This window comes from Schistocerca piceifrons, chromosome 2, assembly GCF_021461385.2.
Source record: "Schistocerca piceifrons isolate TAMUIC-IGC-003096 chromosome 2, iqSchPice1.1, whole genome shotgun sequence".
NCBI lineage: Eukaryota > Metazoa > Arthropoda > Insecta > Orthoptera > Acrididae > Schistocerca > Schistocerca piceifrons.
Window position 1 is genome coordinate 237683317 of NC_060139.1, and position 16507 is coordinate 237699823.

The 16507-nt window shown below is 43.6% G+C and overlaps 1 protein-coding gene across 1 annotated transcript in view; it reads right to left on the minus strand.

Annotated features, from left to right (window-relative positions):
* LOC124775279 (nuclear receptor subfamily 2 group E member 1) overlaps window positions 1–16507 on the minus strand; it is a 103262-nt gene that overhangs the window by 26904 nt on the left and 59851 nt on the right. Inside the window, exon 5 of the mRNA XM_047250117.1 lies at window positions 5644–5886. Within this exon, the coding sequence (XP_047106073.1) occupies window positions 5644–5886 (243 nt within the window). The remainder of the gene's footprint in view (window positions 1–5643; window positions 5887–16507) is intronic.

Below are 16507 nucleotides of genomic sequence, written 5' to 3' on the forward strand. Positions count from 1 at the left end.
GAATGCTGAAGACAAATGCCAAAGACTTGTGGTCATTACTGGTATACCATAGTATACTATACTGGATCCACTCTTGTCCTTGTCCTTGTGAGCACACTTCATGCATCACCTCACAGCCTGTGCCGCCACCATCCTCTAGTACAGCTAGTGCACAGTCAACAATATCTCAATTAAAGAACTAGTTGGTAGCATGATCCTGACAGACAATGGTTCTGATGCTCAGATCCAGATAACGTCTGAACTATGTCTTAATCTGCACAAAACAGGTAGGGAAAAGCTTAGTGACTTAATATTCTCCTTTCCACTACACCAAGTGGAAAATAGTATAGAATACAGGACACATCTGTGGACTGAAGTGCTAACAGGAGCGTAGAGTGCAACCATCCCAGTCGCCACCACTAGATCGAGAGTCAGAACACTGACTACACTAAGGGATGAGTCCAGACACAGACGTAAGCTCTATGCCAACGTGCCATGAGAGTTAGAAACATCGGGTCAGACTTGAGCAGTTTACAGAGGCTTCAGTAGAACTACAGAAAGTGCTGTTCCGAGCTAAAAAGATGCGCTGGGAGGATTATGTGGACAGAGAATTTAAAGGCATTTTTTTTTCTCCTAATAATTTTCGGGTGAGCAGCCAGATCCTGTCGACATTCTGCCACAATATTTCTGCTCAGAGACGTCCGGCCATCTTCAGGTGAGTAGGCAACTACTGAAGATCCCAGGTGCATTTACGTTATTTATGCCGAAACTTGCGCATACGAAGTGTGCTGGCGTCTTTTGGCGCATTTCTCAGATGATGACATGCGCGGTGCAGCCGAGTTGTGTGCGCTGTCCTCGGTGGTGGAACTGAGAGATGATCTACTCATTGAGTATCGACTGACTCCGTCGTTTCGGCTGTGACTGGATAATTTTAATTATAGGATTCCAGTTTTTACCGAGTCGAAAGCTGCTGTCACGATTTATTACATTATCGGAAAGATGTATTTCCACTGATTCTTTGATTACTAAATCCCAAAAAAACAGGAAACTTGGAGCTAAAATGTTGTGCTATTGTATGGCTGCCGAAGACGGGTGTATCTGTTGTGTTCTGTACAACGCTCCTAGACAGTTCGTGTCATCTGGCCTATATATGCACAGCCACTCTCGCAGGGAATTTTGTAAACGCCCGCTTTTTTTAAGTCGTCCTTAATGGATCCAACCAGGGCCAAGCTGTTCGCTGGTGGACGGAAGATAATGTAGATTTAATTTTTCCTACACTATCTGCCTATTTTAGACGACACATTCCCGGCATGTGGAAGGAACGCAATTTATTTATGGTCGTCATCAGTGTCCTCAGTACGTTGGTTTTTGTTGTTATAGTTGTTCATGGGCTTCCTTATTCGGCGTGAAGTGTAGCCATTCTCTTTAAAAACCTTCTCCAAGTGATCTAATTTTGCATGGAGGTTTTCATCGTCCGATATTCCGTGCGTCCGTAGTATTAAGGCACTAAGAACACCGGCGGTTTGTGCTGGGTGACAGCAACTAGACGCCTGAAGATATAGATCTGTGTGCATAGGTTATCTGTACATAGACTGTGCCAGTGACCCATCAGTCTTACGACGTACTAGCACGTCTAAAAGGGTAAAGTCCCATCTTTCTCAATCCCCATCGTAAACTTAATGTTCTCATGTAAATGCGTTTAAGTGACAAAGGAATGTCTCCAGTTATTGTTTGCCATGAGGCCATACAACAATAGAATCATCTACATAACGGCAGAAAACCGTTGGCTTTAAAACAGCAGACTCATGTGCTTTCTCCTGAAAGTCCTCCATAATAAGATTAGCCACCACGGGGGGCAATGGGATCCCCATGGCGTCGCTGTCTGCTTGTTCAAAGAATTCGTTACAGAATAAGAAGCAGTTTGAGGAGCGAGAATGTTCAAACAAGGCCGTCAACTCAGCACTGAATAAGTTACCACCCGAAAATTATTAGAAGAAGAAATGCACCGAGAAAATTTCAGATGCTACGATTCAAAGGCAATCACTGGGGTGAGCCATATAAAATACTGACCGAGAGAATAGAAGCGCTATTGGTATTATCAACACTAAGGTAGCGCAATGACGAAATGAGCCAGAGATGGAGGTATACGGAGGGATTCCTGCTGTATAAGCTACTCCCTGACGAGGTTCCACAGATTGACGAACATGAATACCCGCAATTAAGAGAATAACTGGAAACGCAACACTCAACTAATACCATTCCCCGCCCTTCGCACACGAGGAAGTCGCATCAACCATAAGAGGCAAAAGAGAAGGAAGGCTCCCAACCCTGATGGAATTCTTCAAATGTGGTACAGCAGGATGCACCGCAAATCACCACATATCAGATGAAACTTTTTAACCACTTCCTCCGGCTGGCACATGTGCCTGCAGCTTAGAAGGTGACGAACACACTTACTAAAAAAATCCGTGACAACATTCTGCCAGAACGCAAATCTTATCGACCGATCTGCCTCCTAAATTCGCTGGCTATGGTCCAGGAGCGACTCTTTTGTGATCGCCTTCACATGTTTTCAGATTTACGCTTGGAAAATCGATACACGACGCGCTTAATCGGGATATTGGAATAGTGAACATAACAGAAAAGAAATACGCAGTAGCAGTATTAATGTAGGAGGGGCATTAGGCAATTTATAGTGGCCCGCGATGTCTGCACGTCTTCAAGACCTGCAGCTTCCAGCGGTTCTATACAACAGTCTTCTGGATTATTGTAGAAACACAGTCGTCGAGTGGCAAGCAGGGACCAGTAGATCACTAAGGTATGCCCACAGGGGTCTACTTGTGGGGCTGTTTGGTGTTAGACAATGCATTTTGAGAAGCAACTATAGTCTGTGCTGTGACTTCCAGACATTTTTTAACTATTGTAAGAAAATAAAACGCCTGCAGCCATCCTTATGAGCAGACTATCTGTAACTGTGGTGTCAGCACCCTAACCAACTCAATCCTTCAGCATCAACTACGGACTGAAGATAGCGCACTGAAGCGCCGAAACTGGTAGCTACACAGTAGATAAGATCATAAGGACGGCTGTAGGTGTTTCATTTTCCTACAATAGCAAACGGCCGTGGTCCCAAAGACCTCCAGTCTAAAGGATGAACACACAAAGATTCTTTTAACTATCTCATCTAGGTAGCTGACTTGTGGTAGCAGGCCTGCAGCCTGAAGCATACGCTGGTGGAGGGGTCCTGGCAGGGAGCCCCATCATTGGCAGGTGTTGAAGAAGGGTAGCACTTCTTCGGCCGGGGAGGGTGAGCGGCACCCAGAGGAGACGGCGTGGGAACTGCGGGGGAGTAGGAGATAGGAGGGGGGACAGAACTGGGATAAGGAAGATGTAGGAGACGGAAAGGATGTAACAGAGGCGAAAGTAGAAGAAATAGACACTGGGGGTAGTCGGTCATGTTTTTGGCGAGCCTAGCATAAGATAGACGATCAAGGGACTTGTTCTCTTGGATCTTTTTTTCTTTCAAGTAAACTGGACATTCTGGCCAGCATAGAGAGTGGCGGTCGTGACAGTTGACACACACAGGTGGCAGAACACAGGGGCTTCCCTCGTGGAGTGGGTGGTCACAGTCATCACACAGAGGGCCCGCCGAACAGTGGGAAGACATACGTCCAAAACACAAGATCTGAAAACATCTCATGGATGGCGGGACGTACGGCTTCACATCACAGTGGTAATTCAAGACCTTGACATTCTCTAGGAGCGTATCCCCAATGAAAGCCAGAATAAAGGCGCCAATATCGGTGCATTTGTCTTTACGACGCTTCTGCACATGTCGAACAAAATGAATACCGCGTCGCTCCACATTATCCTAGAGTTTCCTCATCAGTTTGTAAGATGAGGCTGTAACACCGAAAATGCAGAAATAATACCATCTGCACTATCCAAAATATTCGTCGTTTAACATCCGTTGATAACTTGTACTGTACTTCTAATAATGAATCTGTAAGCTTTATGACAGAAACTATACCTAATTCATAATTGATATAATAGTATATTAACTTCTAACTGTATGTAATTGATTTTAATAACAAGGAAAATGTTGCAAATTAGTGGGTACTAGCCAAGGGAACTTCAAGTGATGAAAAATGCTGAAGCGTTTGTTGGGCTCTCCTGCAGACGCGGTGTGCAGCTATGCTCGCAGCAGTGTAGACGCTCCTGATTCATTTAACCGCAAGTGTTGAGAGCACGGCAGGTGTGGACCGGCAGAGGAAGCTGAAATTGTAACTATTGCCTGTTCCGCAATTATCCATGGCCCTGGAGACAACTCGGGGTTCTCGAACAACAGCAGCAGCAACAACAACGGAAGCTCAGCATTGTCGTCGGATACACTCTTCGTCGTCCACACAGCTACAACATTGTAAAACTGTTAACTGATGGATATAGTACTGTAGAGGCTTTACCCAGTTGCATTTCTTTCACAAAGTATGACCAACTTGAATAATAACCTGCAATAGTTAAAAACTTGTAGGGCTCTGGCGTTGTCATTGCCCTAAGACATTGTAAATAAGCAGGGTCCGTTAACTTTCCATGCAATCACCGAGTATTGTATGAATATGAAAATAATTAACTATTTACTACCACTTTGTGTGTTCACTAATGAACAGTTTCAGTCTAAATTTTCTGCCTCAGTAACTGTTCATTCTTGTATTTCGTAGCAGAGGCTTAACTAATTTGTGATTTTGAGTGTTAATTCATTCACTTAAATTAAAGTAAAATTTCACTGGCAAAACTAATAACTAAAGATACAGGACAAATTAAAAGTGCGCGGTTTCACTTATTCTGTATTGAGCTTAGCGAGTGACTTGCTGGCTTGGTATGTATTTTATTGTTGATATTTTGAAATTAAAATGAGTTGTTCATTTGCTTAAAGTAAATTTAATTCAATCTTTCAATAATGAAAAGTAAACTGCTTGCCATATTCTATATTTTGCGTTACTGAAAGTAACTTTTTTTACGTAGCCAAATTTTAGTTACATTTATTTAACCAGTAACTCCGTTTAACTTTACTTTAAAAATTAATGTTTCAGAATAAGTAACTGTAGATTCAATGCTTTCTGATTCATTTATTTTCTCGTGAAATTTTGTGTGGTGGAATGGCATGACAACCTCCTGTTGCCATGCCAGTGATTATTTGCTTCAATTTCTTTGCCATTGTCCTTCTTAAGATTCTGGAGAGTCATTGCCCTGGCGCGCTAGCGACCATTTAATTATTCCCTTTTTTAGCTAATCAGTATTTTCTTTGTATTATCAGTAATTTTTGCAGTAAATATTACGTGGTACACTCACAACTTCACTGATGGCGCTCTAAAAACTCACGTGATGCCTACATGGAGCTAAAAATCGGACTGCGCAGGGATGAACACACAAGCAGAACAACACAGTGTTGCCACGTTGCTGGCAGTGTTGTCAGTCTCTTCATTTTTCTCACAAACCTTTATTCCTGTAATGCTTATAACTAACGCATTGTTCTTCAAATTATGAATCGAATTGTACTATGTGTTTAATGTTGTCCGCTGCTTTAATGGTCTAATGATTATAAAATTATTATTACTATAACATAACCGACGCCGTTGAGCACTGTAAAAGCACCGCCACACATACCGCACTGGCCCAGAGGATGCAGCGGCGAGCGCTCCAGCGCCTCTGGCGGCGGCACCTGCAACTGGCCGGCAGCTAGAGGGAAGCAGTGAGCAGCGGAAATCGCGGGGGCAGCAGCTGCAGCTGCCGCAGGAGTCGCCCGCGGCAGCTCGTGCGCCGCCTCCGCGCCACTCCCAGCCTTCTGCGCATGCGCGTGCGATAGCTGCCGTTTGCGTCCCTTGCGCGGGCCCCGTTCCTCCTGCACGGCTGCAACACGCGTTTCATTTTGTCTCAGAAATAAACAGGGATGGGCGATTTGTAACACAAGTATTAAAATAATACTGTTACTGAATCGTGCCTTAAAGCAAGTAATACGTTCCTCGCTTGACCCTTTTACACTTTTAATAGGCTAGGATTTACTGATATACATACGATTTTACATCATTCACCACTTGTTTGGATACTCATGAGAAAAGCATTCAGTTTTTATTACAATGATGTTCCTCTTCCGGTTAAAATTTCAGTAAATTAAAACCATTTAATGACATTCGTACATTGTCACTGTAACACACTCCCTGGAATAAACGGGACCATGTAGTTTCACTGATCAAAGCACCTATGTCTGGATTTCAGGTATGATCCCGTGTTTCTTTCGATGCTGAGGTGCTATTACGGTACAGTTGGAGTGCTCCGGCAATGCTGTTTGAGTTTAGGAAAAAACAAAAGTGGACTGCGGCACGAATGGAAATTTGGATCGATGAGGGAGGCGTGCTAGGGTAGTCCGTGCGGTTGCACAAAGCTACTGTGTGAGGGTGGTGGTGTAGTGGTTAGCACGTCTGCCTAGTGAGTCGCCTGTACATCGGTACAAATTACACCTGGAAAGAACTCGTTTTTTTTTGTTACAATGAACACAGGTTTGACACTGCTGTCAGATGTCACTAGTGTATTCATGTATATAAAATTATTTATGTATTTTAATACAACATGATTCCTATTACCTGTCGATAAAAGATCACTAACCACCTTTTTTTAAATTATTATAAAATAATTAATAAAAGAGAAGCTAAAATTACTTATTACATTCACTTGCACAAGTGCGCCTACGTAAGAGATGCTTTACAACTTGGTGCAATTTCCACATACTGATATACAATAAAGTAAAAATTAGAAAAATTTGCAGATATAATTGTCAAACTATTAAAATTATAAAAACATGCAGATGTATAAGCTATAAGATGGGCTTCCACTGTATCATTTGAATAGCATTCTATGCTGCGGATGACAACCTAAGTAATTACCATATAAGCAAATAATAAAATAATTACAGTGACAGAGGATAACACAGTTCACGTAGTAACAACTGTCAGACGATGTGATTGACCCTGTCAGAGTCCCGATATGTGGCTCCACTATCTTCCAAGTGTCTACTATTTAAAAAATATAGTCTCACGATGATGATATTAATGTAAAGGCTAAAGTCAATGAGTTAACAACATGTTACACCAGCAAAAAAACATAAAAACTCTAGATAGTGAACAAATTGAATTCACGCATGACACCGACTCAAAATACTCGTTTACTCTGCTATGTTAAGGGTATCTTCCCCGTGATCTGTATTTGTCTTCATTGCCCGCAATTCATAGCATTTTTTGGCACAGAAGAAAAAGTAATGTCTGAAAAATGTTGAGTGTGAAAGGACATGTCGCCCGATGTCTACATATATAAGGGTACCAATGCACCTTGTTAGGCCACGTTATCTTTAGAGACCAACAATGACATGAATGCGGTAGCAGTGGGAATATGTCACTTATCTGCAAATGTCGCAGCCTGCAGAGATCAGGTGGATAAAACAGCTTCCGGCACAAAATTTAATGTCATGTTTTGTCTAGTTAACAAATACAAAAGGAGATCTCTTGTGTTGTGGTTTTAACCTTGACTTGCCGATGCATCGTTCATCTCGTCCCTCAGATACCTGACAATATCTTAGAAAGAGTGCTTGCACAACTGGTACAGGAGACATATAATAACCCTTGATCGAGGTATGCTGTTACACCGTGTTGCTATTACAAAGCAACTGTTTTATACACTCAGTTTTATCTCTGTATAATTGCTCAGTGAATATTAACTTTATCTCTGTATAACTACACATTGTATGAATGCATTCATAGACCTAAAGAAGGTAACTATACTTACCGAAACCGCTAATCGACAGTAAGCGTTGTTTACAAGCGATCTCGTAAAAGAAGTTGATCTTCTTTCAAGTTATCAGAGCTAACGCTCGACTAATGCTACTGGAGAAACAAACACTAGAAAGAACAGAGCAGTTCCGTATGCAGGCTTGAGGGAGAAGTTTAAAATGGGCAAACAAGACACACAGCGTTTACCGTCGGCACTTGCACTGTTGTGAAGGTACTTTAGTGTTAGACAGATATAGAGATAAATGGGGGTAAGGAATCAAATGGAATGCAGTTACTGTGTAACGACCCACCAGTGACCATGCTTACCTTGTATAAAAATAGAAACTTCCCCTGAACAAATAAAAATATTAAATGGTGGAATGGCCGAGGCATACAACGCTGGGAATAACATGGCAGTCTGCTCGCCACACAAAGGATTAAGTCTCTGGCTTACGTGGCTGGCAGAGACACTCGAGTGAGGCTTGTGGGACTCTCGTGTCACACAAAGGACAGGATTTTCGCTGTTGTGGCGTGCGGTACTGCCCGGCGCCCAGTTAGCGGGTTCGAGTTTAAGGTCTGGCCCATCACCACCGGATAACATCTGGAGAGAATTCACTATTCTTGAAGAGGCCAGGCCTGTTGCTGTAGGAACGGGATTTGATGGAGTTCCCATCGTCCTTGCTTGGCCTGTTGGAAGTTCTGAGTTGTATAAACAACGCTCTGATTCGCCTATCGGCTCTTGACGTCAGACGGGTATTTCCACTACAAACTTTGATAGGAGAGTGTGTCCTGATTGGCTCTCTATTTGATATATTCCGTGGTGGGATATTATTTAACATTGCAGTTTCACGCCATAGGACAGACGTAGGTAACATTTTACCAGATCGGTACTTGCTGCCGCGCCGGCGCAAATGGAGAAGTCGGGTGCAAGGACGCATGATCGCAAACGCTCTGGTGTCGGTAGTCTCAAAGGCAACATCACGTGCTCGATCGCTATGGGGACGAGCATTCTGGTGTTCGCTGGGATGTCGTGTCGACGACTTCGCGCGATCCACAGATTTTAGGTTAGTGCAGATCTCGTGTTGACCCTGTATCTTCATGTCTGTCGAGACGACAAGTGACTGATGAGCATATTCTGCAGCACCGGCTTGTTAGGTGGTAGTTTACCATTTTATAAGCATACACCGACACCACACTGCCGTTGGAATCCAGTTACGAAGACAGGTTCTTGTTGTTTTAGTTCGGACAACCCACACTTGCGTAGTAGAATTCAGATTCGTGATGTTTATCCACATCGTTGAGGGAATGTGGAGCTTGAGTCGATTGCCTTCCCTAGACATCATACTTGTGCTGATTAATAGTCTAACATGTTACATTCGTATTGTCAATCTGTTGGTTTTCTTGGCTACAAAGTCGATTTTTTGTAATAAATCACTTGTTTATTTTTATTTGAATTTCATTTAAAGTAGATAGTGTCCCTTAATTTAATTTTCATTATCATTTGTTTTGAAAATATATTTATTAATTGATTTTACAGCAATGCTCCACCTTAGGATTTCATTTTAGAGCCAAATTTCAGATAGTGCTGTTCAATTGTGTTAAGTGTATCAGCACTGGGTCTTAAAGGGTGTGTCGGAGTATAGATAGTCTCTGACTCACGATGTAACGATTTCTAAGTTCACACACGCATGACAGCGCATCCTGCGAAATTTTGTTTTACGCATCCGCCAGGGCAATACGTAGCAAGGGGCATAGCAGGGCAACTTCTCTGTCCCCTGCCCACTCCCCAAACCCACCCCCCTACCCTAGAAGGAAAATGGTCTTAAAAAACAGAATTCACAGCTCTCTCCGCCACAGAAGTATCGGTTCCTTATCAGTTTGGAGAAAGCTAGAACATATAATGCATATTGACTAATAGCCATATGTCGTGTGTACTCGCTGATGTTTTGCGAGTCGTTTTCTAGCATGCACGATAGATGGATTCCTGCCAGACACATTCAGGTACCTTGTCGAGGACTCAAAAATAAACTAGAGTTCATATTGTGGCTTACGGATCACGCACCATTTGTGAATGAAGAGGGGTGGGGCAATTATAGTAGTAGTACAATAAATTTTCCCCGCCACTCACCACAAGGTGGCTTACGAAGTACAAACGTAGGTGTAGGCCTATACTTTAGCGTACTCAGAGAGAAGTAGAAGTAGAAACATACACAGTGTTTCTAAACTTTGTTTATAAAAAATCTAAACGTTGGTGAAAGTCGCTAGGCACAGCTTTGTCCTGTAGGCAGAGCGCATTTCAAAATTTTATCAAAGCTTGTAACTAATATTTTGTTTTTGTTTTCGTGTAAAACAAGCTGCAAAATTGTGGCAGACTACAGACGAATTAAAGCCAAAATATTTACAGTACTGTAACAGATGCTGTGGGACGTGACCATTCAAACAAACGTGTTTTATTAAAGCTCGTGCAAGATGTAAGCCAGCTATGTCATTACATCCATTCTCTGTGATGGCGACGCAGCAAGAGTAGTCTTGAGGGCAACAGTTCGAAAAAGTGTCTGTCACTCAACAGTAACCGCAAGATACCCTACCACATTAGCAAAGAATCTCTACGTCACAGGCAAATTTATACGTGAAGTAAGAAAAGAAGTTTTTGAAGGAAGGTTGTTTTTGTGGGTGCTAGCAGCCTCATGTGAAAAGCTGAATGTGTAGGGGAAGTAAACTGTAAGGGGGGAAAAATAACGATTCAACACGGAGGAATTATCCGAATGGGACGGAAATCGGTAGGCAATGTGTACATGTACAGACAAACAAATATTTATAATTTCAGAACAAAATTGGATGATTTATTCAAGATAAAAAGCTTCACAAATTGAGCAAGTTAATAATGGTTTGTTCCACCTCTGACCCTTATCCAAGCAATTATTGGGATTGGCGCTGATTGTTGGAGTTTTTGGGTGTCGCCCTGAGGGATATCGTGCCAAATTCTGTTCAACTGTCGCGTTGAATCGTCAGAATCGCGAGCTGGTTGGAGGACCCAAGCCATAATGCTCCAAACTTTCTCAGTTGGAGAGAAATCCGGTGACTTTCCTGCCCAAGGTAAGGCTTGGCAAGCACGAAGACAAGCAGCAGAAACTCTCGTCGTGTGCAGGGGGGCATTACCTAGCTGAAATGTAAGCCTAGGATAGCTTGCCATAGAATGCAACAAAATGAGGCGTAGAATATAGTTGACACACCGCTGTACTGTAAGGGCGCAGAGAATGGAAATTAGAGGGGTCCTCTACATCTACATCTACATCCATACTCCGCAAGCCACCTGACGGTGTGTGGCGGAGGGTACCTTGAGTACCTCTATCGGTTCTCACTTCTATTCCAGTCTCGTATTGTTCGTGGAAAGAAGGATTGTCGGTATGCCTCTGTGTGGGCTCTAATCTCTCTGATTTTATCCTCATGGTCTCTTCGCGAGATATACGTAGGAGGAAGCAATATACTGCTTGACTCTTCGGTGAAGGTATGTTCTCGAAACTTTAACAAAAGCCCGTACCGAGCTACTGAGCGTCTCTCCTGCAGAGTCTTCCACTGGAGTTTATCTATCATCTCCGTAACGCTTTCGCGATTACTAAATGATCCTGTAACGAAGCGCGCTGCTCTCCGTTGGATCTTTTCTGTCTCTTCTATCAACCCTATCTGGTACGGATCCCACACCGCTGAGCAGTATTCAAGCAGTGGGCGAACAAGCGTACTGTAACCTACTTCCTTTGTTTTCGGATTGCATTTCCTTAGGATTCTTCCAATGAATCTCAGTCTGGCATCTGCTTTACCGACGATCAACTTTATATGATCATTCCATTTTAAATCACCCCTAATGCGTACTCCCAGATAATTTATGGAATTAACTGCTTCCAGTTGCTGACCTGCTATTTTGTAGCTAAATGATAAGGGATCTATCTTTCTATGTATTCGCAGCACATTACACTTGTCTACATTGAGATTCAATTGCCATTCCCTGCACCATGCGTCAATTCGCTGCAGATCCTCCTGCATTTCAGTACAATTCTCCATTGTTACAACCTCTCAATACACCACAGCATCATCTGCAAAAAGCCTCAGTGAACTTCCGATGTCATCCACCAGGTCATTTATGTATATTGTGAATAGCAACGGTCCTATGACACTCCCCTGCGGCACGCCTGAAATCACTCTTACTTCGGAAGACTTCTCTCCATTGAGAATGACATGCTGGATTCTGTTATCTAGGAACACTTCAATCCAATCACACAATTGGTCTGATAGTCCATATGCTCTTACTTTGTTCATTAAACGACTGTGGGGAACTGTATCGAACGCCTTGCGGAAGTCAAGAAACACGGCATCTACCTGTGAACCCGTGTCTATGGCTCTCTGAGTCTCGTGGACGAATAGCGCGAGCTGGGTTTCAAATGACCGTCTTTTTCGAAACCCATGCTGATTCCTACAGAGTAGATTTCTAGTCTCCAGAAAAGTCATTATACTCGAACATAATACGTGTTTCAAAATTTTACAACTGATCGACGTTAGAGATATAGGTCTATAGTTCCGCACATCTGTTCGACGTCCCTTCTTGAAAACGGGGATGACCTGTGCCCTTTTCCAATCCTTTGGAAAGCTACGCTCTTCTAGAGACCTGCTATGAAAATAAATGGCGTCCCAGACCATGACTTCTGTCTGTCGGGCCGTATGGCGGGCGACACTCAGGTTGGTATCCAAGTACAGTCCGGAGCGTCTCCAGACACGTCTTCATCCTGGAGTCTCACTTACACGAGTAGAATTGCCTTCAGTGATGAGTTCCGATTCGAAATGAGCCCCACGTCCAACGAAGACGTATATGGAGACGCCTCAGACAGCAGTGGTATAACAGTCTGAATTTTTCCGAAACTGTTATCATTTGTTTGTGTCTATATGTACATCATATCTACCGATTTCCGCCCTTCCTTCGTGGTGCGTGATTTTTTTTTTCCGAGTGGATTTGCTTGGATCACTGGCCGCACAAGAGAGTATCTAAGATTGCGCTGTGCCTGAAAAATAATGACGCCACCGCAAAAATTGTTCACATACAGGGTAATGCATGAATATGAGCAGTTATCAACTGCACGTTCGCTCATCAGAGAACATTAGCAGTGCTATTATTACTGTAACAGGATGGACTGCAGCTGAGCTAGCAGCCAAGAACGGGGCACCAGGAAACGGACATTGGCCGCAGCCGGTCGTCGCACCTGCATGCTCAGCACCCCAGGAGAGGTCTTCTCTGCTGTGTCATCAGACCTCCGAATGTCAATGGCCTAGAAGGCAACAGCCCTCACGAACCTTCTACAACTGCCGCATACTACAGCCACATCGGTTATTGCCTCCCTTCCAGGACATCTGCAGCTACGTCTACATGGATACTCTAAAAATCACACTTAAGTGCCTGGTAGAGGGTTGATGGAACCACCATCACAGTAATTCTCTATTATTCCACTCTCCAACAGCGCGCAGAGGAAAAGAACACCTATACCTTCCCGTGCGAGCTCCGATTTCCTTTATTTTAGAATGATGATCATTTCTACCTTAGTTAGGTTGGAGTCAATAAAATATTTTCGCATTTGGAGAAGAAAATTGATGATTGAAATTTCGCGAGAAGATTCCTCCACAATGAATAACGTCTTTGTTTTAATGACATCGATCCCAAATCCTGTATCATGTCCGTGACACTCTCACCCCTATTTCGCGATAATACAAAACGTGCTGCTCATCTCTGATCTCTGAACTTTGTCGATGTACTCCGTTAATTCTATCTGGTAAGGATCCCAGATCGCGCAGCAGTACACCGAAAGAGGACGGACTAGCGTAATGTAGGCAGTCTCTTTAGCAAATCTGATCTTCTAAGTGCTCTGCCAATGAAACACAGTCTTTGGTTCGCCTTCCCCACAACATTTTCTACGTGTTCTTTCAAATTTACGTTGTTCGTAATTGTATTTCCTAGGTAATTATATTAAATTTCAGCCTCCAGTTGCATAAGCAAAGAAACTTTACCTAGGTTTCGGCTATAATAATGTAGCTTGGTTCAAATGGTTCAAATGGCTCTGAGCACTATGGGACTTAACATCTGAGGTCATCAGCCCCCTAAAACTTAGAACTACTTAAACCTAACTAACCTAAGGACATCACACACATCCATGCCCGAAGCAGGATTCGAACCGTAGCGGTCGCGCGGTTCCAGACTGAAGCGCCTAGAACCGCTCGGTCACTGCGGCCGGCAATAATGTAGCATTCTTCAGAAATGTCACAATATAAAATGAAATTAAAACATGCCAGATACTGGCCTACTCAAACTTAAAATGGTAGTACTACAGTACATATTCATAAGACTGGGTCACTTCTACTAATGTTTTGCCGATAGCTCACACCAGACAGGTTGGCCGCGGGCGCTGAGTCGTAACTGTGCGCCGCGGGCAGCGACGCAGCGCGCTCAGTTGGTCGCGAATATGCGCGTGCGGATTAATACTGACTTAAAACCAGAAAATGTTAACTGAGATTATTATGGAAGATAGTTTATTACAATAGTTCGGACTATTAATGGCATTAAAACAATAAGTTGCTGAAATTACCATTCCATAAAAGGCAAAAGACATTAAACAAGTATACTGTAGATAAGTAAGAATAAACATTAATTGATAACGTTATTTGTTACAACAGCTAAAAATGTTACTGGCAAATAAACCATAATAACTGAAGGTACAGTTATATGAGAGGTAAATGGCATTATATAGCGTAAAGGAACCTTTTAATAAGAAAAGGCCATAAGTTAAGGTTAACAGTGCCTGAAATATGTGGAACTTTGCTAAGAATTAACGCGTTTAAATGATAATAAGGACAATTGTCTCATACAGCTTAGCGGTTAGATATACAATATGTGATCAGTTTCCTTTACGCTGTATAATGTCATTTGCCTCTCATAGAACTGTACCTTCAGTTATTATGGTTTATTTGCCAGTATCATTTTTAGCTCTTGTAACAAATAATGTCATCAATTAAGGTTTATTCTTACTGGCAGCCTTTACGGCTTCTGATAGCTGCTCGAAACCAGAGAGAGTCTCTTCTGATCCTAAACGACACACATTATCGGTACCAACGTGTGCAACCACCTACAGTTGGGGCGCCTGCGTTGCTGTCCTGGCCTAGGCAGCGTGCACGACTGAAGCTCTGTCAACTTCTTAGGTAAGTCCATTGAGGTTAGCCCACTAGTAAGCCACTGCTGCGAAAAGAGTTACCGAGGTGCAGGGCGTAACCCCGTACACAGCAATAGCGCTGTTCTCAGGTTTGCAACTGTTTGCCGTAGCACTCCTAAGAAGTAGTGAAAACCACGTAATACTAACGAGGGGAGGCCACGACGTTGGGATTTTTTTTTTTTTTTTGGTGGTTTTAGGGCGCAAAACTTCTATGGTCATTAGCGCCCAGCCCGTGACGTAGGAAACAGGAAAAAAACGAAATTTAAAATCAGCAGCAAGGGGAACAAAGTCATAAAATTTGAGAAACTAAAGGCAGAAGGAATGCTTAAAAATCCACTATAGAAAGGGGTTGGTTGTCCCCAAAAAAAAAAATCAAATGACTGACGTCATTTCACTGTCACTAATAAACTGTAGAACGCGGTCAGCTGAGCGCGTGTCATCTGCTAAAATCAACGATAGATCAGGCGATAGCTGTAGACGGGAGTGTAACGGATTAAAATAGGGGCATTCAATTAAAAGGTGTCTGACCGTCCACAGCTGAGAGCAGTGGGGACAGAGTGGGGGAGGATCACCGCTTAAAAGATGTCGATGGCTAAAAAGACAGTGCCCTATCCGGAGTCTAGCTAAAATTACCTCCTCCCGACGACGCGTTCGGGAGGAAGAGGTCCAAGCGCAAGGAAGGGCTTTCACTTCCCGCAATTTATTATGGGGAAGTGTTGACCAATGCGCATGCCATAAATGAGCAACTTGGCGACATAAACCGCTCCGTAGATCGGTAAACGGAAGAGACTGAATAGCTGGCCGAGGAAGAGAGACTGCAGCCTTGGCCGCTATATCGGCCGCCTCATTCCCACAGATACCAGCGTGTCCCGGGAGCCAGAGGAACGCCACTGAGACGCCCCCCAGGTGGAGCAAGCGCAGACAGTCCTGAATCCGGTGGACCAGAGGGTGCACAGGGTAAAGAGCTTGGAGACTGAGGAGAGAGCTGAGAGAATCTGAGCAGATTACGTACTGTATCCGCTGATGGCGGCGGATGTAGTGGACAGCCTGGAGAACAGCGTAAAGCTCCGCAGTATAAACCGAACACTGGTCGGGAAGCCGAAAGTGATTTGGGGTGTCGCCAACAATATAGGCACTCCCTACACCTAACGATGTTTTCGAGCCGTCGGTGTAAATAAATGTGGCTTCCGTCATTTGTGCGCATAGAGCAGCAAACGCCCGACGGTAGACAAGTGTAGGGGTACCATCCTTGGGAAATTGACATAGGTCTCTGAGCAAGTCGATCCGGGGACAAAGCCAAGGCGGTGCTGTACCCCAAGTTGTCAAGAAGGTTTTAGGAAAGCAGAAGGAGAGAGAATGGAGCAGTTGACGGAAGCGGACTCCCGGGGGTAGTAGGGAGGAGGAGCGGCCTGCATACCCGACATCAAAGGAGGTGTCGAAAAAAAGGTCATGGGCTGGATTAGCAGG